We start from the raw sequence: 25,303 nt of genomic DNA, 5'->3' as shown, positions 1-25,303 counted from the left end.
GTGGAGCTATGATATATATATATATATATATATTTAGGCACAGTGGCATACACCTGCTGGCATACACGTAAAAAGGGCATCAGCCATAAGGCAAAGCAAGGCAGGTTTATTGGTATAGCACAATTCAGAAACAAGGCAACATTAAAAGTGCCTTACAGCTTTAAAATACATAGACAGTTTGTTTAAAAGACATTAAGAAGTAAAACATAAAAAAAACTAAACTTAGAAATGGAAAAAGCAAAAAATAGAATAGGTTTTAAAAATACAAGATCATAAAAGATACCCAATAGACCCAAAAGCACAACTCAAGACAGTTCCCCCCATCTTTACTGAAGTCATCCGGTACACAAGAGATCACACAAAAAGGGGTCAGACAGAGGCAAAAAGTCAGGTCCAAAATGACTAGGAAAATACTGGAACGCTTGCAACACGAGGCGAAGAGGAATGGACAGGGAAGACCGGGAGCACGCGGACAAAATAGGCAAGGGAGGTGGGGAGAGTTAGACACAGGTGAAAGTCACCAGGTAAGGGGCAGACAATCACAGCGACAGGAAATACACGAGAGGGATCTGAAACGAGAGGAGCGTTAGACACCAAAATAAAACAGGAAGCAGAACTGGAAAACAAAAACATGAACTTAAAGCGGGCGAGACATGAAAAAGCAGTCCCTCTGAACGCTATTATGCAGGAACACAGTTGCTGCACGATGGTGATTAGTTTAAAGAAATGCGAACAAGCCAGAATGTTGTTTTATGTGCGTAATTCTGTGTGCAGACTGCCCAGAAAGTAATGATTCAGCATTGCATGTATCTCATTAGAAAATAATCAAAGGGCTCTTGAGAGTCTAAGCCTGAACTAAAACTTGATACCTTCTAGGGATCAGCTGTCGTCAGGCAGGGCTCACTCGCTACGAGAAACCACAGCTTCACAGAGCCATGTGTTCCTGTCAGATGATAAACAAGAACGCGAAATGATGGATCGTGAGTTTGTCCGGGGGTGGTTTCTCCTGTGGACAAGAGTACAAGAAGTTTTTTATGTAAGAAGGTGCTCAGAGGAGACTCGAGCTGGAAACGCTGAAAAACTCCCTTTTGTCTTTGAAACTGTCAGCACTGCCACAGTGCATCTCATGTGATGCCCCTGTGGATGTATGAAGGGAAGAGAGGAAGAGGGAGAGAAAATCACCAGAGGGCTGCTGACTAAGATATGACACTTGAGTCTATTCCAACATTTGCCTTCTCTTTACAGTGCACACACACACACACACACACACACACACACACACACACACACACACACACACACACACACACTGGTCCAGATGGTATTCATTTTATTTTGCATCTCTTGTGTCCCTGTCAATCATTCCTCTACACCTACACACGTGTGCACTTGGCGTGTTGTGCAGTGACTCATACTGTATGTTGATCACTGAAGTCAAATGAAAACCTCTTGACTCCAGTCTGAAACTGAAGCATCACATTTATTCAGCAGGTATCATGTAAAAATAAAATCACCTGCAAGGAGAACAGAAATGTATTTTCTGTCGACAAAGTTACGATGGAAGTTTCTTGGAGCTGTGTATCTCTGTCGCCATCCTCAGTGTGTGTGTACTGCGTTTGTTTCCCTCTGGACTCTGATTGGCTGTCTGTCCCCTGTCCACAGATATGGATGCCAATTATGGCGGAGGACTGTTGGATATGGTGAAGGGAGGGGCCGGGAAGTTCTTCAGCAACTTCAAGGACAACCTGAAGGACACGCTGAAAGACACGTCCACCAAGGTCATGCACCAGGTTTCCACGTAAGTCACCAACAAAAAATGATATTCAGGTGCACATCAGCGACCTTTGTTGATTTCCTGTTGTTTTTTTTTTAGAGTCGTATCCTTGTGTCTTGTTGTAGTTACTGACACTGCTTCCTCCTCGGCTGTGTTCCCACTGTTCTGTCTCCTCCTGTGTTTCTTTCTCTACACTCACTGATCCCCCGCACCTGTCTCACATCTGTCTCATTAGCACCGCCCTGTTGCCAGTGTCTCTCCAGCTGCACCTCATCCCCCTGTTAGTTTAGTTTGTCTTCAAGCCTGTGTTGTTCCCTGACTCGTTGTCGGTTCGTCTGTTCAGTTCTCATCCCCACATCACTCCTGTTGTCATCTTGCGTTCTGGATTTGTTCCCCTTTGGATTTATCGTTTGTTCTATTTGTACTATGGTTAAGTTATCTGGATTCTCTTCGTTGCCAGCTTTTTGTTACCTGCCTCTTTGTTTTATCTCATTCCGTATTTTGGTATCTTCGGAATGGTTTTCGGCTTCTATTAAAGCTATCTCTTTTTTTTTGTCAGTCTGCCTGCTCCCGTGTCTACATTTGGATCCTGTTTTGTGTATACCTGGTACATAGATTTGCCTCTGGTTTGACCGGAAGAGGTTTGGAGATGTTTGGAAATATACAAGATGATTAAGCCCTATTTGTCTGAGTGGGTTCCTGCATTTAATCCAATATTTGCACAGACTGTTCCAGGACAGTATAAGTCGTACACAGTGCGCTGCTCTTGTGCAGTAAACCTAAGGCCTTTGCACACCTAGCCTGCTTTTTTTCTTCCGAAGATGCCGCACAGTTAAAAAAAAATAATGCTGTGAAAGTGACATTTAAACACTGACTGCAAAACTGACCATTTTTTTCTAAACAGGCTAGATAATCTGCATTGTGTGTGTGTGTGTGTGTCATCTGCGAGGTCAGAACAATTGGCTAACTAGATGGTGCAGATGCAGAAGCCGAAGTGTGTTTAAGTTTCTGACATGTTTCTCCTACAGTGTATCCTCGTCTATTTTTTTTAGTTTCTTTCAGTTCCTGTAAACCCCTACTCTTTTTTTCTCACGTTGATAAAATCCGTTCACGAGCTCCGTCCTCTCTGTCTCTCCTCTCCCCATCAGGGCAGTGTGAGAGGACGAAGGACACAGGCTGACACTTGTTGCCTGCTGGTGGCACAAGTGGCACGATTTACTTAATTTGCAACTCGAACTGTTCCTACCATCACCTGCTGTCTGCTTGCCTGTATGGCACAGGTCAGAGAGTACATTCTGGTCCAGATGTTTGGATCTAATAGTGCAAGTGAAACAGCTGTGCCGCTGGAAGACATTTTAGGTTTCTTGATATCAAAGATGCTGTGCGTCGGCGAGAGGTTTAAGGCCTCTTTGAACTGTGCGATTATGGGTGCTGATTATTGACAGTTGCGAGAGAAATGTTGTAGAACCTTTGGTGTTTTAATAGGAAAGGATGGCCTTAGATTGTAGTGTACACAGACATATAATTTGGAGCTCCAGTGACCAAAGACAATCCCTCGTCTACGAACCAAACAATCAGAGTGAGACGCGAAATGACCAGAATACGCTGGCGAGCTGGTGTAATGCTACTGCTAAAGAACATTTCCACACTCTCCTACTCTTGGTCATAGATTTCTACGCCTCCCCGCCGGCAGAAACCATGGCCGGAGGCATCGCGTTTATGGGTTGTCCAGCCGTCTGTTTGTCCCACTCCTGTGAATATCTGAGGAACACCACGAGGGAATTTCTGCACTATATTTCATCTCCTGTGACTTATATTTTTTGAAGATCCCTAGCAAGAGATCACCATGGTTAATAATTATGATAATGATGAGCAATTAACTCTTGGCTCACACGTTGAAATAGTTTCTTTTCACCCGATTACTATCGTGTAATGATTACTTGAATGTTGTTTCAGCTGTTGATTACAAGTGAAACAGAGCTGTGTGGAGCAGAGGGAGGGAGCAAAGGGGGGAGGCAGCAGAGTCTGGCACGGCTCGGTCGACCCAGTGTGTTTGTTCACAGGCATCTGCACAGGGCAGCACAAAGGGGCCTCTGTATTGTCAGAAACACTCGCTAGCTCCTCTCTCACTATTGACTCAGCAAGTTCGATCGTGATTGTTCATCTCTTGTGTCTCCCCTCCTCTGCGGCTCACATCTTGGCAAGCTCCCACCTCTCCCGTCCTGTGGTTCCCTCGCGTTTCTGGGTCGGCTCTCCCCTCTCTCTCTCATCTCCACCTTCCCTCTCCTGTCTTTGCCGTCTCCTCTCCTGGCTGAATTATTCATAGCGGTTCATTGTGCCAAATGGCCAGTGCGCTGCTGATACAGAGGGATTCATTTCATTAGGGCCCCGTGTGTGTCGGTCGGTGTGTGTTTGTGTGGACCGTATATGAATGTGTGAGTGGGTGGTTGGGATAATGGGGCGGTGGGAGGCAGGCTGCTGTGGCAACCGGCTGAAAGCTTCAGAAAGGAAAGGTGGATGGGCAGAGGTGAAATAATGGGCCACAGTTCAGTTCGCTGTGAAACTGCTCAGGAAGGTGTCTGTGATGATTCTGCGACAACATTAGCCACCCTGCTGTGAGCTGGAACATCGACGGTTTGATTTTTGCTGTGTAACATTTAATAGATTGATTTAAGAAAGGGAAGGACAGAAACGATGACAACACAAGTGATGTGTGTACTCTGCGCTTCGGTTTATTGCTCTCATAAATAAATCAACATCTTGCGTACTGAGCTAAACGCCTGACCATCTATCATGCTGGACCTATGGAGCCGTTTGAAGCACGATGATAGGATTGTATATGATCTTTTTCTGGGTGTTGCTCGTTGACCTTCATTGGTGGTTTCCCTGTTTTTCCCCATGAGGGAAGAACTTGGAGACAAAGTCAGCAGCTAATTAGAGAGATATAATAAAGAGCTGCAGGATATACTCCCGAGAGGTCTACTCCTCTCAAGGAAGTCATAAAATCCTATTTTAGAATGATGAAATCATTTTTATTATCAGAAATAGATAATCTTCTCATGGCTCATTGCTTTTGCTTTAGACCAGGGCTGCCCAAACTCGGGCCACTGCCGAACACATTCGCTGATTGCAATTTTCTTGGCCGATTTCAGTTTTTTTAAAGGTCTGAGATGCTGATTCAGATTTTCTGTCAACAACTGTAACTGACAGCATACACAAATATTAGCACGTTTAAATACAGACTATTAAACTACAAAGCTGCCCTACACTACAGGGCCTGTCATAGTTTGAGTATTGAGTTATGTCCTCCTGTGTCGTGTCTCACTTTCTACTTCCTGCCTTTGTCCGTTTTCCTGCCTCTGGGATTGTCTGCACATCTGGTGTGTTTCACCTGTGTCCATTGTCCCTAACTCCCGTGTGTATATAGTCTGTGTGCTCCCAGCGATCTCCGTCAGTTGTCTGTTCCTGTGACTCCGTGTCCCATCTCCCCATGGTGTGTTTCTGACTTGTGATCCCTCGTGTTTTCCTGCTTTGCTTTTTTTCGTTTGTTTCTTGGATTTCTCTGGTTTTGTTTTCTGCCTTCCGCCTGCCTTGTTGCTTTTTTTTTTTTATTCTGGATTTTTGATTTATTAGATGTTTGTTTTCAGCTTTATTTGATTAAGCTTGCGTTGCATGACCTGCAACAAGTCTCAAAGTGAAGGGCTCTGTTACTTGACAAAAATAACATCCAATTTAAAATGAATTGAAGTATATCCCACATTATCTAGCATGTAGTTTATTTAGCGGTCTGTTAGTAAAGTGGTCTCGAATTTTAGTGAATTCAAGTTTCCCCTGATCAGCGTTTGCACTGTGTGCAGGGACACTTATTGTGAAAGATAAATATGGAAGGAGTTTCTACTGTGCTGCAGTTAAAAGTGCTTCCTGCTGCTAACAATGTTGATTCAGTTAACCCATCATTAAACCACTCAAAGACAACTGCACTCCATTTTTCTTCATCAGATATTCAATCTTCTTTTTGCAGCCAGAGCTGACAAGAAAATTGACTAAAGTGTGGACTCCATAACTGTCTACTGAGAGAACACTAGATTACAGGTTTTTTGTGTGAATTGCTTAAAACTGTTGTCATTTAATCATTTTATAATGAAAATGAATAAAATGACTGCGTCTAGTAAGAAAGGGGGTTGCTCGTAGTGATGAACTCACAGAGAAGTATAAGCTGTCATTCCCCTCAGCACCAAGGAGCATTCATTGTCTTTCACCTCATTGTTCTGATTTCACAGTCTGAAACTTTACTCTTTTGATTGGCTCACACTGCTCTTCTCAACCGCGTTTCCAGCTGCAGCAGACACTCATCTGCCCAGCACCAAGATGCAATATTAGCAACTAGCTGGTGAACATGGCGGGGCGTCAAACAGCTGAAAAGCCTGATGTTATCCTCAGGAGTCAGTGGAGGCCTTTTGGACTGACATTCGTTTGTGGAAAAGGATTCAAGATTAATGCTAATGTTGCCCTGTGTCAACTGAATGTGTAAATACGGAAGTGTTTGCTAACTTTACAGGAGTAACATATAATAATATTTGTCAGTGTGTTGATGGCATTTTACTTCTTTAAGATCGGGCTTTGCTTTGTAGTGGCTCGATTTTTATTCTAGTGTCATTAAAACCTTCTGTTTTTTGTTTACCCCTTTGGCAGAAATGTCTTTAAATATAAGGGGATTTTTTTTTGCAGCTTGAAGGTTTTCTTGGAGAGGAAGAAGCATAAATTCTGCCAGAGGTTGAGTATGCGTGACTTCTTCATTCCAGTTTATTGACTGCTGGAACACTTCAGTAGAAATTCCCCTGACTCTCTGAACATGCTTGATTTAAGGCTAAACCCTTGCGGGTACAGTTGTTAACCAGGCCCTCTTTTAACACCATCAATGGGTTTCCTCTCTGCTTCTGTCTAATCTATATTCAAGGCAAAAGGCAGTTGCTGAATTATTTAAAGCAGCCTGCTCGTTTGTTTACCTGGCTGGAGAGAAATTTTGCGGGGAAACCAATCTGGCAACGACGTTCAACTGTGTGCTGCTCCGTCAGAGAGAAAACACAACGGCCATGGAGTCTGGGTGGCTGCTCTGGGTTTGTGAAAGGCACAGTGTCCTTGGTCTGCACCCAGACCCCCCCCCCCCCCCATCGCCAACCTCCCACCACCCTCCCCGCCAGACACACATTCATCTCTCTCTCCTTTCTGCTCAGTCTCTCTCACTTTGACTGGTTTCCATCCACCCTTTCTCATTTATTTTCATTTTTGTTTCTCATCTGTCCCCGTTCCATTAACACTGAACCCGGCAGACAGACACGGCTCTTATTGTCTCTGTAACTGTGTTCCTGTCTGGGCTTCTCTTGCTTTAGAGAACTGAGATTAAGTGAATCGGCATTAACAGGGGGAAAAAAAGAAATCTGGTACAGGTCTTGGCAGCATTTTTTTGTTATGAGTGACAGATGTCAGTAGATTGCAGTGAAGACATTATATGTCGACCAGTGCCTTTCTGTTGTCTATTATATCGGCCATCATTCTCAACATTAACTTATCCATTATAAAGCAGATGTGCTATAAGAATGGCCCCCAAAAAGACAAAAATGCTGCAAAAAGAGTGAATTTTTGAGCATGGAGGGAATGCAGAAAAAGCCAAATCTTTCATCCATCGGGATCTAACCCACTTACACTGTGTTTGTTTGAGTGTGTGTGTCTCTGTGTGAATATTTGTGTGTGTTTATAGTCATGGGAGACTCTTGTCAGAGAACCCACCACTGATACAATCTGGCCTAAAAGGGCTTTTGTGTTCCAGATGTTTGCTTTCCAGTAGGAAACATAAACACAACATGTCCACCAGCATCACAGTGCCTGTGGTGCTGGTGGGCATCTGCATGTGTGCATGTGTTTGTTGTCACTCCTCTGGCCTCACTAGGCCGACGTGTGTGAGCGGCATATGGCTAACAGCAAGCTGAACGCACTTCCAGTGAGGGTTGAAGACATTTGGACAAAGTATCGTCCGTGAAAGTCCCCACAGAGTTGAGAGTTCAATACATAACAGCTGGCCCAACATCAACCAAGTCTTAAAGCCCCCGTCCAGGCAGTGTTTCTTCCTGTCCGACAGCCAGTGTTCTTTCTCAAACTGAGAATGGGTGCGTGGTGAATAGTCACACGTAGTTATTACCGTTGCAACCAGACTGGTTCTGGCGAGATCAAATACACTAGCATGGATGAGCGACAAGCAGCATGAGTATTAGCAGGGATAGTGCTAGCAGAAGGTCTTCTTTTGTATTGTAACCTGTACCGCACATTTACTGCCACAAGACAACTTCTCTGTAAACTTTTCCCCTCTGCTCCAGCCCCTCACACACTTTTATAACCCCCCGGAGGATGACTTAAGACTCCCAGATTCTGCTACAGTCGTACATCATCATTCTGTAATAGCAACAGCTTAAAGTTAATGACTCTGAGCACAAAATGAAGTCGTTTGGCAAACAACATTTGGCAAACAGTGTGGCTCACCAACATGTGCACTCTTTAGAATGGTGTAAACCACTTAGCAACACATTAGCCCCAGACAGCTAGTATAGGGGAACTAGTTTGGCAGGCATCAAACAGACAGACAGAAAAAAAAGTTCTGTGATGAACAGAGCAACTCCAGAAAGTGTTGGACCAAGGACATTTTGACCTAAATTAAACTGAGGTAGTAGGGGTTGCTATAGCTACTGAAACCTACTGCTGTTGTCAGAATAGACTGAATCAAAGGGATGTCGTGGACAAGACCTCTCTAATGTTTCTGCTCTGCTTATTTTATGTACTATAGAGACCCAAAGTCACGCCTCTTCCAGTGGACCACCGTATTTCAGAAAAACTTGTATGGTTGTGAATGGAGACAAATTATTTATTTGATCCTGCTTGAATTGTGTCATGAATCAAATACATGATGTTTATCAATATATAAGATTTAGCTTAAGATATAAGTTTCAGCTTAAGAAAGTCGCAATTTGTCATAAAACTAATGACGTTAGTGAGGTTGTTTTGTTGAACGGTCACCAAAACTCATAACTTGCACCTTGTAGAGCTGGTTCTGTGTATTAGCAGTTCACAGAACTGACGCACTGACTTTTACATTACTGCAGTTGTCAATATGTGATTTTTTTCTGTGCCGCCATGTTGTTGGTAATATTTGTTGAGCAAGATGATGTAGTTCACTGAGCGGTTTAACACTGAACTAGATGTTATTTTACTTTATTTCCCATGAGGTCCACCAGAAGGCTCATCACTTCAGCTCTCAATATTGTTTTGTTTCACATCGTTAGCATCAGCGACATCTCAGACTAACTGCTCGTCTGGGCAAACTCAAGCTGCCATTTTCTTTAGCCTGTGGCTCAACAGGTACATTATGTCAACAAACTAACATAAATGAAAGTCTTGTTATTATATTATAAGATATGACAGCAGTAAACGTTGATTTTAGATGAATAAGATGTATAAACTAACATTCACACATTCAAGTTCACGCATGATGCAGGGGTTTCCTAACCAACGGTTAATGTAAACAAACAGTTTTGTTCTCTTGAACGGTGCCAGTAGAGGTTGCTATAGCAACTCGATTCAACTTTATTAATAAGGTATAAGCAACAGTGTTTTGTATAAATGTAACTGCTTGCTCTATGATCTAACGACTGAGAGTTCATTAAAACCAGATTTAACTTAAATCCAGATACACAGCTCACAGAAAGCCACTCTAGTAGTAAATCTTAGTCATGATACTACATCGTGTACATCATATTGAAGGAGGACACCATTTACTGAATAACTTCCATTAAAAAAGGAAGAAAACTCCCAAGCGTCGGCTGTGCTCCTCTTTTCCAGTCGTGTCCTTCCCCTCAGTTCATTTTTTCTGCCTTGCAGTACTTTTTAATTGGCTGCAGCTCTAAACCTCAACAGGTCGGGGAGACTGCTCATTTGCATACTCGGTGGCTCTTGGCCATGGCCATTTAAACCTGACACCTGACCTGCTTCTCCCCTCTAAAAGCCACCCAGCTATTTCAGGAAAGAAGCAGGTGAAACCAAAGAAAATACCTTGTACAAATCTCATGGCTGAAATTGTAGAAATGAATTTTTCTCAGTTGCTTCAGAATTTTGGAACCATTCCTCTTTTTGTTTTTCAAGGTATAAAATCAATTTGTGCCCTGATAACCTCTCACTGACATGAAATAATCTGTATACTGGCTTCAGGAGAGGCACGCAATTAGCTTTAGTGTCACTGTGAAAGCTGCCGTCTGCTTTTAGACTCTGGGTTAAACACACAGAATTGGATGAAAATAGAAACACGAACTGTGGTCCAATTACTTCATTATCCAGGGCTTAGTGACGCAGCAGCAGCCTCCTCCCGCATTTCTCTCTGATGGATTTAACTCAAGATGTTTGTGTGTGTTATATTAGTTCTTGTCTACTTTCTCAACAATTAGGTATTTGGGGGGAATTTCCTATGTTGGATGCTGATATCCCAGAATACATAGCCCAGACTATCTCAGGACACACTTCAGCCTTCTCTCACTCTCACCAAAGCGGACTAGTTGAGTGGCGCTGCATTACATAACCAGGTCCAGGATTGCATCAGGGCCATATGGCACTCCTCCATGACCACACAGACTTGACTGCCCCAGATCAGCTCTGCTTGAGGGATTCTCACAGTAGGCAGCAACTCAACTCAATCTGATGCACATTAGCCTGCTAATGTGTTTTACATGATAATTGTGTTGCAGTGGGTAGTCGAGCCGCCTGCTGCTTGCTGCTGGGTGAATTTTATTTATTTTTTTGCGAATAACTTTGGAAAGATATAATGTGTATCTGCATTAAAAGCTCTAAAAACAATTAGAACTTTGTTGAGACATATTTTTACATTATTCAAAATGTTTCCACCAGTTCAAACTCAGACAAATGCACAAGTTTGGCCAAGGTAATGGTGCGTTTCATTTTGTCGTCTTAAGTACATTGGCCTTTAGCTAGCAGACTGAGATGTGTGTGGCACATTTAGGTCAATGACTAAACTCAGCACTCATCAGAGACTCGGGTTCGCTCTTTCCTTCTCCCCTCTCCTTCTCTTAATGTCACGTCCATGAAATAAAGCACATTTTGCCTCCGGGTCCAGCCAGCAGTCAACATTACATAACATAAACAACCGAGAATGATGGTCACCTTCTTGGATCGAAGATAAATCTACTTTTTTAACCCTAAAAGTTAAGAAATCATCTCTGAGCTCTCCATCCGTTGGTTATTGGCTCCAGATCATAGCAGAATCTAAAGTGACTCCGGGCATTTATTCCTCCAGAATTTCTGGCTCTGCCTTCCCACACAAGACTCAACAAACATCATCTGTTTTAATAGAGACGTCGTAGTCACATGCTCCTTGGATGGTCCCATTTTCCTGAGTTGGGAAGTCGTTCTTCCATCTTCTCTTTGTTCATGTCCGTCACCTCGAAACGTAGAAGCAACATGGACGAAACAATATGTTGACAGCTGTTTTCAGTAATGGATGAGGGAGGCAAAGGGAGCGATACAGTGGCCATACAGTACATGACTACAGTAAAAGTTTCACACGTCAACTCAATGTCTACTTTCGTCCGCCATGTTTCACAAAAATGTTTTCTGACTTTCTCTGTTGGAAATTGGTTGAATTTCTCACTAAATATGTTTCAACGTTACTGCTCTCGATTTTTCTTCATAGTTATGAAGATATTGAATCTTTTTTTCAGCTACTGGACAACTGACAAGAAAGAAGTTGAAAGCCTGCATTACATATTAGTCACACTCATACCCTGGATGTCTATTGAGAGAAGACTAGATTGAATGTTTATTTCTAGAGGAAATAAGTGAGTTTGTAGTCCATTAAAACAAATCCTCCTCCGACCCCAAACCTCACCTTGCACCTGCTTCCTACTCTTTCATGTTTTCCATCACTTCCATGGTGCAGCAGTAGTGGATTGCTTGTATGTGTGTGTGCGCACTGCAGCTGCTCTCAGAGTATTAGTAAAACAAAATCTCCATATGGAATAGCTAAATTTGGCAATGAAAGGCAATGGTGCTGAAATGAAGAATTCACATATGGTATTCCTTTGATCTGGAGCAGTTCAGCCTGGTGAGCCTGAAGAAGTTCCCCACACAGCCAGACACGTGGAAGCTGCTGCTATAGCGCCTGTTGAGTCTGATTACTTGGATATGCATGACATGCAGCCTGGTGCAGCGAGAGGCGCATCAACCTTTTGGATGCTAGACAGTCATGTATTGATCTCTTTTTAATGAGCTGATATTTTTCAAGGAAAGATGAATCTTTTCACCTTCCTGACTGAACGTTTCTCAGAAAACAACACATGTGCCTGCTGTATGCATGTACTACCACACATTCTAGAAATATTAAATACTAAATGAATACTAGATTTTTTGGTCAGGTGGCTGAAACACTTCTTTGTGTTGTATTGCTCTTTCTTTTGTCAGCGTCATGAGGATTTGATGGAAGAAATATTTGAAAAACATCTTCGAATCATCTTCTTCTTTCTTTACAGATACACTAAAGGGGAGCTGGACATCGCCTACATCACGACACGGATCATAGGTAAACACATTTTGGTGTAGCTAATGGACCTTGCGCGCATACTGTGTGAGCTGTGTGTATAGATGTACGCTGACATAGTCACCAAAACATAATGAACATGGGAAACATCTGTGAATCTCTATTTATATTATTCTGACCTTTGACCTTATGTCAAATCGATCCCTTCATAGGTTAGCTCATCATTGTCTTTTCATCTTACTCTATCACAGGTACACATTTGGTTACATTTCACTGCAGCAGTGTGGAGAAATCTCACCTCAAAATCACCTCCAAAATGAATAAACTCTATTTACAGTTTTCCGACCTTTGACCCAAGATATTCATGAAAAATAGAAATTCCACCAAAGTCCAATAAAAACATGTCTGTCTCATTCATCTAGTAACCAAAGACATTGTGGCATTGATTTTGAACCAATGGGTCAAATGAACAAGAAGCTATTGAATAAGACGTGAAACCACTAAAAAAGTGTGTTGCTGCAATAATCAGTCAATTACTCACTTCGTCAGTTTCAGTCATTGTTAAAGCAAAAGTATCTACATCTAAATGTAAGAATCTGCTGCTTTTATTTGTCATTTATGACTTTTAATGAAGAGTCTTTGGGTTTTGAATTCATAGTTGGAAAAAAGAAACAATTTTAATGAACTGAATTTTTTTTACAATCTGTTAATCATGAAAATAAACAGAAGATTTATCGTCAATGAAAATAATTATCAGTTGTAGCCCTAAAACATATCAATGACTAAATAAACAAGTAGAAAAGTAAAGGAAGTTTAAAAGAATCTGTGAAAGACTCAGATTTTTTGTATTGTGTGGTTTTAGTTTGATCAAATTTGATTAACAAGTGACCAAACAATCCACCAACTATTGTAATATTAAAATTCAAATATAGCTGAATTCTGATTGGTGCATGGGAAAACTGACATTAATGTGTTCATATAGGATCCTTATTCTCAGAGTAAGAATCTGATTAGGAGAATAGCTGTCAGGGACTTAAAATGTGGACTGCACAACATGGCAAAAAAAAAAATCAGTTGTGCAGCACTACTTACAATGTAGAAAACTCAATAAATATGAAGTTTAACATGTGTGATATCCTCACAATGTAAGAGAATGAATCTGAAGACTGTACTAAAAGACACCTGCACCCTCAGCTTTCCCTCTGTCCTCGCCTCTCATTCTCAAATAGCCTGAAGCCTCACACGAGCGTGAAGCAGCAGTTTGCCCTTTAGAGAACACCGTCAGCTGGACATCTGTCACCTGAGGGCTTTCAATCCCATAATGCTTTGTGTGAAACTGCTGATAGTCACGCTTGGATGAGAGCCTACTCTACTCTCCATATTTCAAATTTCAATACACATATTGCAGACGAATACTAGAACAGGGTGAAAGTTGAAGGACGTTCTCGGAGTGTGGGGGCAAAAATCTTCCAACTTGACTTCAGAGCGTCTCATCCTGCAGCTAAATATTCAATTATTTCTCCAGTGATGACCTACCCGGCGGAGTCGGTGCAGATCGGCTACCAGAACCACGTAGAGGACATTCGCTCCTTCCTCGACAGTCGCCATGCCGACCATTACACTGTCTTCAACCTATCACAGCGCAACTACCGCGGCGCCAAATTCTCCAACAGGGTGAGTGTGATACCGCCTCATGACGCTGCAGGTGAGGCAGAATTATTAGTTTGTACACGGCTGTTTGCGGTTGCTGCACCAACTTCACTCCCCATATTAGAGTGAGATTAGAGGATTTACTTACAGTTCACAATGTTTTAAGTAGAGACTTTTGCCACATGTGCTCATAAACTATGGCAGCACCCGGAGTGAAGCCTCTAATTAGATTTCCCACGATTGGGCGTATGATTGTTCGCCACTCCTCTGTCATTAAAGCTTCGGTAAGTACATTTTGTCAACTTGGGAGCAAGCATACAAACCACAGAGAATGATCATCTGACTCCAGAGCTACAGAATATTTTAGCACTGTTTTAGTTTTATGGGCTGAGGCTAAGTTTTGGTTCCTTCACACCTGAAGCAAGCACCTATTTCCAGCTGCTCTGATAAAGCCGTGATAAACCTGTCATCCAACACCCAACAGCCGATAGACAACGTTGGCGACTAGCTGGTGAATGCAGTGCACCATTTAGCAGCTAATCTGTTCATATTCCTGGAAATTTATGTAAAATGATCCTAAAAGGTCATTACCAGTCCAGCCCAGGGTAAATTAAAAGCAGTTGGTGAACCATTTGCTGTACAGGCATGGCTCTGGGCTCTTTTGAAAGGTAATAAGCTCGGTAAGTGCTTCTGAGTTTGAACAGGAGTGAATTACTTTATTTTTCTTGCATACATTTTCTAATGCAAAAAAAAAGGCTGCAGATGACCTTCAACTGCCACTTTTAGCTGGAAAGGTCCACAACATATAGCCTTGCATGGTCCAAGTTATAATTAGGCAACAATATCACTGAAAATGAACACTTAACCTGTGTTTTTCTGAGAAAATATCCAAGCATCTGGCAAAATAATGCAATTTTGTGGCCTTAAAATTCATTATAGTGCTTTGTTTACTTATTTGCACTAATTACTAAGAGCAAAATGGACAAAACTACGCATATTTGCATATTTTCCAGGTTTAGGGCCTTTAAAAATTGATATAAACGATATTTAGCTGAATTGGTATTATTTGGCGAACCAGCGTTAGCCTCCAATATAACATCAAAACATTTAAAATGATAAAGATATAAAATTGTGTCAATGTTGTGTTTACAGCTCCAAATGAATGCTAATGTTAATATGAACTACTATTTCATGTTGTGTTTACAGCTTGTTACTGCGACTTACAACTCATTACCGCTTCCGCTACCTAATGTAGAGTCAAATAATCCCATACAGCCTTTCATGTGTATACACTTTTTGTTAGAGTGCCCCGCGACATCCCCAATTAACAAAATCTTCTCCCAGTTCCTTGTGCATGAACTGTTAGCTCAAATGAGATCTTGTAGTTTGGGGACGCCCTTGAGTGACAATCAGGGTTTATATTTATGCAGTAATAATAAGTATCTCTGCTATTTTTAAGACGTAACAGAGCAGTGAGTCAACATTGCAGGGTATCGTCTACATTCTTCACGACAGCGATAACGCTTCAGACCAGAGATGTCTCTGAATAAAAAATATAATTGATGGGTCACTGATTAAAGCTGAATTATCACTCAAAAGCCCAAATTAATTTGGACGACAATACAAGTGTGGGCAAAAAAAAAAGACTGCAACCCTCCAGCAGAAACACCCAAGAAAAGCTTTGGAGTCGAGCTGTGGAGTTAACTTAGCCAAGATGGCCCCCTGTCTGCCTGTGGAAGTCGCTGTATCTCCAGCAGATGACTCATCGTGGTAACTGGCATGTTGTGTTGCTCTGCTGCTGCAGTGCTGTTGCTAACCTCCACCTCTCCTTTCTCCTCCCCTCCTGATTTTCTTTTTTTCTTCCTCTGTTTCCGGACCTTTCTTCTTCCCTCCCTTGTCTCTCTGCTCGTCTTTGCTCTTTTTTCGTTCGCAATCTGCCTTTTTTTATTCTATATCTGGTTCTGTGTCTCTCGCTGCTCTCCTCGTTCTTCCTTCCTCTCTTCATTTCTTCTGCCAACCCCCTTCGCAGGTGTCAGAGTGTAATTGGCCTTCTCGCCAGGCTCCCAGCCTTCACAACCTGTTTGCTGTGTGTAAGAACATGCACAACTGGCTCAAACAGAATCCCAAGAATGTGTGTGTCATCACCTGCTCGGTAAGAAGACGCTCACATAAACAAGCTTCATCATATTCATCCCTGTCCAATATTCGTTTTTGGTAAATTGTCTGGATTTGTGTCCAAAGAAGCACTGCCAAGTTACCCAGATCAATTTTGATTTACTGGCGGCCTGGCTTTTATTCTGCTAACACATCGTGCTTTGCCATGATTCTTTCAGCTTAATAAGAAGTACAGGTACATAAAAAAGACACTTTTTTTATTGAGCAGGGACAAGTTTTCTCAGGTGCCTTTTAAAGCAACAAAGCGTAACTCACTCGAGAAAGATAGTCAATTGTCAGGAAATATCGATGCAAATCCAAGCTGCCAGCCCAAAGCATCAGTATTTGACAACCTGGGGATAAGACTCAACAATCAAGACTTATGCACAACACTCCTAATATGCTGCAAAAAGAATGATTTTAACACACTTTAACTCTCTGCTTAACAAGGGACACCGAGGCACAGGAATGAATTTTAATGCACATTAAATTGCCCTAACGGCTGATTTGTCAGCTTGGCTGCTGATTTGAATAAAGAGTTTTTAACAGAATGAAACTTCATGATTTTACATCGACAGTTTCGAACAAATGTTCAAGTAACGAAACTGTCAACTTCTTGTTTTTCCTCAGTTAAAGTAAAACTGTCCATCAGATGAGAGTTTGATCTCACGCAGAAGAGCATTCTGAACAAGAAAACAATCCCCACTTTTAGCCTCTGTCCCATTTCTCTGCTCGTCCTCTCTTCTGGCTGTTGCCAGCCTTTAATGTGGCAGTGTTGGTCTGCCTTGGTTTTTTGTTAAACTGCTCTGATTGATTCGGTTTAGTTCTCATCAGCCTTGACACATGCTCTACCCCTGTTGTTGCTCAGCAGTTGATGTTCGTATCAAGCAGAGAGTTGAATCCCTGAGAAAGTAGAAGTAGAACAGTGCTTTAGTCCAGCACGTCAGCCTTCGATGTTCAAATTCAGTTTGTGGATGTGAGTCATGTTTGGTATGTTGGTCAGTTGGAAAGCATAGATGGCACACTGTGATGTGTTCTTGAATGCCTTATTTAGCTGTCTGTCTGTGTTTGTTAAAGAGACGGTTGAAGCAATGAAGCCGTTTTCTTACACAGAACACATGTATTTTGATTGGCAGAGATCAGTTTGGAAAACTCCACGTTTCCTCAGCAACCAGCTGCACTCTGAGCGTGAATATAACAACACAATAAGGCTTTGATCATGTCAGCAGCATTTGAAGTGCAGCTAAAACGATAGCTGCTCTCCAACACTTGTGTTTTGCAGTACAATTACTACCGAAGTATTCACTGAGACGGGCCTCGCTGTCTGCTCTGAATTCAGTGACAGCAATACTGTACACTGGCATGTGGTGGAGCGTGTTATTGCCAAGTCAGTGCGGTTCGGCTGTGGCTTGGCAAATTGCTCCATCTTGCATAACCTCCTCCACCAAACGACTCCTTTCTAAAAACTGTTTTCTCTGCCTCAGATCACAAGAATGTTTTTGTCTGCCTGTAACCTGAAATGAACTCAGATTAAAATTATAACAGTGAATACATTCAGTGAGCAGAAATCTCTACTAACGTTGCATTTTGTGATGACCTATTTCTGCCCACGACTATCATCAGATATCATTAGACTTATACATGTTATATTAACTTCTCTGAGCTATAACTTTTAGTAAGTTCAGTAGATTTTTGCTACTTTAACAGTCAGAGCTGGAGCAACAGTGCAAATCTGCAGCAAGGTTTCAAAAGCTTTGAGTCGCTGTGTTCACTGACCTCATGTATGCTCACACTTTATACTGTCATTGCTGTGATGCTAACATTTAATATGAGCAGTGCAGGTTAACATGCATTCCCAAGAAGTGAAACTTTAAAATACAAAGTGTCTCAGTGTCTCCTTTCCTCTGTGTGTTTCAGGATGGTCGTGCTCCCTCGGGTGTCTTGGTTTGTGCCATGTTCTGCTTCTGCCATCTCTTCAACAACCCGATTCCTGCCATGCAGCTGCTCAGCGCCAAGAGACCAGGTTCTGGCCTCTGGCCCTCACACCGCAGGTTTGCATCCCCGAAACAAGTGTGCATGTGGGTTTGACAGAGAAAGAGAAGAAGGGAAGTGAGAGGAAGAAAGGTCGGGAAACCGGCATCTATAGAAGATACACACAAGACTTCCAATTTTGCTGAGGACTTCTTTGTAACACCTATTACACACCCATTATTTTCCTTCCTGTGTTTTATCTGTTTAATCGAATCATTTGACATAAGAACAAAATCCTGGTATCCTGGTAGATTGCAGGCCTCAGAGGTTGAGCTTTTGCTGCATGGAAAAATAAAACATTTGTCCATCATTAAAACTTTACTTTTCAATCACAATAAGTTCCTCAGACCTCTGTAACGGAAATTGAAAAGATGGACACTTTTCAACGTCTTCATAGAATTGAGTGCTTCTGGACATGTTCGTGCTCGGTGGGCAAAGTCAGGCGGAAACAAAAAGGAAAGTGGTTTGATAGAATTGCGAGGAAAGATGAAGAGACCTATCACATAAGATTTATGGTCAGTTACAAGTCATTGGTTTATGTGTGTGTTGGGAGTGAACATGGTCGATTACCTGGAAGCAGATTTGATTTCTTTGCTGTTGAAATGACTGATGGGAGGTTGTTGCACTGAAACATACAGTACCTCTTGTCAGGTTGTGTTGATTTTGGATCTGAAAACAAACACAGTTTTACTGAGTAATTACGAGAGAGCTGCAAGAGAGACTGGCGAGGCGCAGACAGAGGTCGTGGGAAGATTATGAACATTAGACACGAGTAAAACACAGAGTAAGTCAGAGACTCTAACATTTGGAATCGAATAACTAGAGATTAAGTCGGCTGAAGCGTTAGTACAACACAGGCAAACTGAACCGTCCGATGCCTGGAGGAACTGGGTTGATATACTGCAGAGCTGATGAGCTGCAGAGGAGTGGCTGTGGGCAGGTGTGGAAGCTGAGCAGCAATCAAGGAACCAAAAAAAGAAAGAATGGTCATTATGTCGCTGAATCTTGCTTTGGCGCCAGACTGTGGTGTCAGCTGTATTGGAGTCGAATTCAGTTTGTTTCTCCGTGCATCTCCCATTGACTTCAATACAGCCACCAGTCACCACCAACTGGCACCAAGGCAAGATTCAGTGACATAGTGACTGTTTGCCATACAAACATCAGTTTGCTGCGTCCATGTTTTCCCGAGTCGCATGCAAATTGGAAGCTGGGAATACTGACTTCCAACTTGCGATGCTTGATTGCAGCAAAACATGCTCACAGAGAAAGACGGACAGTGGAGCACAAGAAACACAAGAGCGGAGGAAAACCCAACGAAATACAAGGAATGAAAACATATTACCTGATACTGTATCGATAAATATGTTTGACTTACTTCCCTTCTCTGAATACAGACGGACAATGTCTTCCAGCTCTCTACCCGCCCCTTTAGAAGGCAATGCAGTTTGTTTTAATTCTAGCATAAGAAAATCATTTCTAGACTCATAAACTAGCAGCGTTCGTTGTTCTAGGTTTGTCGGAATAGGTAGAGAACGTGATCGGCAAATAGTGCAGCCACCACTCCTCAGTTTCCTCGACCTAAGTATGAATCTGAGGCTGCAGAGCTGGCAGACCTTCAAGGACAGACACATTTTATTACCCTGCCAGACAGTAGCTGTAGTATTTATCAGCAAGAGCTCCATCATGAGCCAGAGTTTTAGTGCAAGTTAAACGAAGGTTTATGTAAATGGTAGCAGTGACATAATTCTGGACTTTGTCCCAAGTCCTTAAATTGATTAGTCAATGTTGTTTGTTATCATCTTCCTCTAACTGGGTTGAGCTTCTGCTTATTGACTTGAAACAGCTACTGTATGTGTAACTTTTCTCAGTTTGTGAATGATTGGTACATGTCACAAAAACAACGTTCATGAGGACACAAAGTGAGGGATGCATTTGACAGCGACAATGAAAACGGGATAAAAAATGATGATCTTGTCTTCTCTCCACGCAGGTACATAGGTTATGTGTGTAGCATGGTATCAGAGAAGCCCAGTCTACCACACTCCAAGCCCCTGGTGATCAAGGGCCTCACCATAACTCCGGTCCCCTGCTTCAACAAGCAGCGCAGCGGCTGTCGGCCCTTCTGCGACGTCCTCCTCGGAGAGACAAAGATCTTCACCACGGCGCAGGAGTACGAGAGGATGAGGTAGGATGAGAATTGATCACGTTGTTGCACGCAATCATATCTGACATTGTTACAGTAACATCCACTTTTTGTCTCCCTCCTACTGCACGTCCAGAGAGCACAGGGTCCAGGAGGGTAAGGTAGTTTTCCAGCTGGGCGTGAGTGTGCAAGGAGACGTCGTCGTTTCAGTCTACCACATGAGGTCGACCATTGGAGGGCGTCTTCAAGCCAAGGTAAACTTCTTGCACCCCACTCTGCATCCTACTGAGTGTTTTTTTTATTGCAAGTAGCAGCACGCATGGAAGGACGAAACTAGAGCCCTGATTCCAAGAGGTGTTGTAAAACATAAACAAGAATGTGATCAGCAAAATTGACATTTACTTAATTAAAAACCATATCAAGACAATATGTTTTTCCTCATCAACATCATCTGGTTTCTGTAAATATATGCTTATTCTGAATTTGGTGTCCGTAGCCTGTTTAAAGAAGATTTAAACAATTTGTTTGAAAAAGAATTTCAGACAGCATCCCTTCCCATTTGTTTGGAAACAGTGTTCCACAAAAAAACCTGTCTGTGTACTGATTAAATCAACATCTTGTTCAGACTTGACAAAAACAACATGACATTAAATCTCATTGGCACCAGAAGCTGATGTATCAGCCATCAAACTGTCAGGATGTGGTTGCAACTTATTTGAATATTTGTGCATCTTGAATCCCCACACAAACCCACAAACTGTCAGGAGGAAAGAAGTAGTAAGAATGAACCTGTTCATCCTGAATTCATGGCTTTCCTGCAACACAAACACTGGGAGAAACAGCAGACATATTAAACATAGCTGAACACCAAAATGAAAGCTCAGTTTTGTAGCTCTGGCCATCGTTTTTTCTGGTCTCTGTACCAGTTTACATCCAACAGGACATTTGCTGATATTAAAAAAACAAAGGAGGGGTATACTAACTTACTACAGGTAGTTTAGGTAAAAACTCTGGTCAGTGGGTTAAAGTCTTTTGCACTGCTTTTCGATCTCCTTTTTGATACCACTCTCTGTTGTCCAGCAAATTTAACTGGTAGACAAATGTCAAAGAAAATACGACAAAACACATCCGTGGACCAAACCTCGATTTGTCCTCCTGTTGTCAGGTGTCCAACACCCAGATCTTCCAGATCCAGTTCCACACTGGCTTCATTGCTCCTGGTACCACCATGTTAAAGTTTAACAAGTGAGGACATTTCTTCTATCTAATCACAGCTTTGTGTGAAAATGGCAGAAAAACTAAAATCATAATTTTCAGAGAAACATATTTTGGAAACAACACTGCCCGTTCCATTTTCTCTCTCATCCATCTTTCCTCTCAGACCGGAGCTGGATGCGTGCGACTCTCCTGAGAAGTATCCTCAGCTGTTCCATGTGATACTGGATATAGAGGTGGAGGGGACGGACAAACAAAAGGACCTGACGCCGCCCTGGGAGCAGTTCCCCTGTAAAGACCTAAACCCCAACGTGCTCTTCTCCTGCCACCAGGAGCATCAGGACGCACTGGCGATCGCTGGTACAACACTACACAAACTGCCTCTGCTCACATAACGTTTCATCAACAACATGCTGTACACACACTCGAGGTGTGGAGCTCTGTGGTATGGCCTCTGAGCCATTAGCGTTGGTGTGTTTTTCTCTGTCACCTGCCTTTCTGAAAAGCTCAGTCATGATACAAGGAGCTAGTAAGAACCCACGTCCACGGTGGCTACCAAACGCATTGAATTTAAACAAAAATATAACAGTGATTATATTGTCGATATTCAATAAAAACATCTGTGTTGGTTCTGACGCAAAAGCGCTGTAAAAGACCTCATAGCTGTAGGTGAGCATTAGCTGTTGAAAGGTGCTTTATAAATGACAAGAATGGCAAGAATGTACCACCAGCTACATCAGTAGCAGTAGTAGTTTAGCTAAAGAAGAAAATATGAACAGAAAAGCCCTGTATCACAGCCTCAATGAGAAAATAGAACAAAAAGGAATAAAACCTGTGGAGCACCAGCTAGCTAAAGATCAAGCTATCTTACAAGCTGGCTAGCTAGATCACTATTAGCAAAGAAGCTAATTTAGCTTGATTCAGCAGTAGGCATCTGTATACCTCCTTTGGACTAACATTGATTTTTAACACAAACAACAACAATGTAACTCGTAAAATAAGTAGTATTCACTGACTGTGATGTAAAAGATCAAAATGGACAAGATAATTTTTAGCTGTTTGTTAAGTGTGTTACAAAAATATTTTAAGAGCTTATTTTAGCCTTTATCAAAACTAATCGTACAACTAACTAACCTAATCATAACAAATCTTTAAATCTTCAATGTGTAATCGATACCTTTTTGTAATGACTAAGTTCGTCAATATGGAGCTAATTTGAACTAGACTACTTCATATACTGTTATACTGTTATACTGGGTAGTTTAATCTATAATAATCCATTATATTCTATAAATGATTGATCATTTTTGGATAAAACATCAATCTCAAAGGTGAGATGTAGAGTAAAATATATGGAACATTATTATAGTGGTAGCATGAAATAGACATTCAAATAAAGTTCAAGTACCTAACATGCAAAAACACACAACTGACATGTTAACATGCACACATGAACAAACTAACGAACCAACTCTCACTTTTGTTCCTACAAGATGAGATGGAGGGATTGGATCTGGAGGGTAAGACGGTAGAGGAGACCACAGACCTGTTAGAGAAACTGATCAGTACAGTGACAGTAGTTGACCAGGTTTGGCTCAATTCTATCATACTGATTGACCTTATTGACGGATACATCTTCTGTTATTGGAAGATCACTTGGCTGTGTCCATTTACAATCAGTATCAATTGAATTGAAAAGAACCCCATCCTTGTTACAGATTGATATATCACTTTGGTGGATGATTTTATTCTCTTCTCTATCTTTATTCTGTGGGGACCTAAATAAATGACTGGTATAAATAATTCCCCTAAATATTGGTATCCGATGAAAGCAGTCCAGCGGGTTTCTTTACTCTGTATCTAGAGAAAAGTTTCTAAGAAATCGTTGTGGATACAAAGAAGTGGGGGGGGAAATGGAACAGCTGAAGGAAGCCAACTTAGATATAAAGATATTCTACCAAAGTGAAATGTCGCTCTGGATTGCTACTAGCTGAGGTTTATAGTCATATTATACATCCCATCCCTTCTTTAAAAGCGTACTGTATGTTTTACTTATTGGATTCTAGTGATTAGAATTTTTTTTAAGGTTGTTTTGGAAATGATGTGCTCACATGACTGTAGGAGAATAGGAGTTGGAGGTAGAAGTAATGTATGTAGCTACTAGTTTGCATTTCTGTCAACTCTGCCCCAGATAATTTCTAATTTCTACTATCTCCACTTTGAATGCTTCTGTCTCAATTCTTCTTCTTCTTCCCTTTTCTTTCTGTAGAGCCAAGTCGGCCCCCAGGTCCGGATGGTCGGGGCCATGGCGAGGAGAGCGAGCCCTCCGATGACGAGATGCTCTCTCTCTCCAGCCAGCGAAGCAACGCCAGCACGGCCCCCCCAAAACCCGACCCTCTTGCTGCAGTGCCGGCCGCCCCTGCACCCGCTGAGGAAGTGGATCTTCTTGGCCTAGATGGGGAGGACATGAACCCCCGGTGTCCTTCATCTCAGCCCCCGCAGGCTGCAGCCGCAACCACTGACCTCCTGGGGGACTTGTTCGGGGGGCCACCGCAGCCAACCAGTGGGCCCTCATCTGCCCAGTCCACACCACATAAAGTCGTCCCAAACACTGCCTCGCCTTGTCCATCTCCTGCGCCACCAGGTGAGACTTAATAAGTTCATGAAGCATGAAAGGTCATTCGTGACATAAAAAAAAGTAGCCTGACAAAGTGATCTGAAGACAAGGTCCCCCAACTGGATCTTTCTGGTGCTTTCAATCAGGTCTTCATGAGAGCTTAAGTGGATCTTAAAAGTCCAATGTGTAGGATTTGGGGGGATTTAGTGACAGAAATGGAATTTAATTTTCATTATTATGTTTTCATGGGTGTAAAATCCACCATGTTCCACCATTATGGTTTTACAGTAGCCCAGAAAGGACAAACCAAACAGACTCTAGAGAGGATGCATCATACTTTATTCAGGGTAATGGTGCGTTTGATTTGGTCACCTGTCACCATAACTTGCTGAAGAAAGTCAGAGAGTGAGGAAGGTAGTCAGCGATCGTGACTAAAAGTGAAACCTGAATAAAACTTTCAAACATGACATCATCTGTGAACTTTTCTGCCTGAGTCAGATAGATAGATTTTCATCAGCAGTGGCGGTTGTTTAAAAATGAAGACAGCAACCCCCATGATCCCACCCTGCTAACAAATATTCTTTTTGCTTTTTTATGGTAAATTAGTTTTTATATAAGCATGTGGAAAACTACATTATTTGAAAATACACTAAGAAACACAACACATTCTGTAATGCAAATGCAGAGAAAAGAAAAGCATATCAGTAAGACAATAACAAAGGGGATCATGTTTGTTTCCCTCAGCGTTTGATCCCTTCGGGGCCGGTCCCATGCCCAAGCCTCAGGACATGATGGGTTCATTCCTCGGACCAGGTAACGTGGGGCAGCCAGACCCCTTCCTGCATGCTGCTCGCTCTCCATCACCCACCCTACAGCCTACAAGCTTGGGTAAGGCATGCTTCTGCTGCTCTGCTGCACTCTCACAGCATTATGGATGCAATAAAACCTTAAAGAGTCCACGTCAGGGTGAGGCAAGTTATACTGCATGGTATCTGCTGCAATGCCTCATGCATCATGATCGTCTCTGCTCATAAAAACACATTCTATTGTTTGTTGTTGTCCAAAGAATCATTTAACTGCACTGTTTTCTGATAAGCTTACTCACTTGCCAGCTTTTCTAGAGATAGTCTT

The 25,303-nt window shown here is 42.1% G+C and overlaps 1 protein-coding gene across 3 annotated transcripts in view; it reads left to right on the top strand.

The window, feature by feature from the left end:
- The window catches only part of dnajc6 (DnaJ (Hsp40) homolog, subfamily C, member 6), a 50,183-nt gene that overhangs the window by 13,451 nt on the left and 11,429 nt on the right, over nucleotides 1-25,303 (top strand). For 2 of the 3 annotated variants that reach the window (XM_030433409.1, XM_030433411.1), the window contains 11 exons: nucleotides 1,663-1,798; nucleotides 12,355-12,404; nucleotides 13,888-14,036; nucleotides 16,042-16,164; nucleotides 18,084-18,217; nucleotides 20,188-20,382; nucleotides 20,477-20,594; nucleotides 21,506-21,585; nucleotides 21,722-21,915; nucleotides 23,825-24,199; nucleotides 24,917-25,060. In XM_030433409.1, the coding sequence (XP_030289269.1) occupies nucleotides 1,663-1,798; nucleotides 12,355-12,404; nucleotides 13,888-14,036; nucleotides 16,042-16,164; nucleotides 18,084-18,217; nucleotides 20,188-20,382; nucleotides 20,477-20,594; nucleotides 21,506-21,585; nucleotides 21,722-21,915; nucleotides 23,825-24,199; nucleotides 24,917-25,060 (1,698 nt within the window). The remainder of the gene's footprint in view (nucleotides 1-1,662; nucleotides 1,799-12,354; nucleotides 12,405-13,887; nucleotides 14,037-16,041; nucleotides 16,165-18,083; nucleotides 18,218-20,187; nucleotides 20,383-20,476; nucleotides 20,595-21,505; nucleotides 21,586-21,721; nucleotides 21,916-23,824; nucleotides 24,200-24,916; nucleotides 25,061-25,303) is intronic. The other variant, XM_030433410.1, reaches the window with a different exon arrangement.

This window comes from Sparus aurata, chromosome 11, assembly GCF_900880675.1.
Source record: "Sparus aurata chromosome 11, fSpaAur1.1, whole genome shotgun sequence".
NCBI lineage: Eukaryota > Metazoa > Chordata > Actinopteri > Spariformes > Sparidae > Sparus > Sparus aurata.
This window is presented reverse-complemented; position numbering and strand designations above follow the sequence as displayed.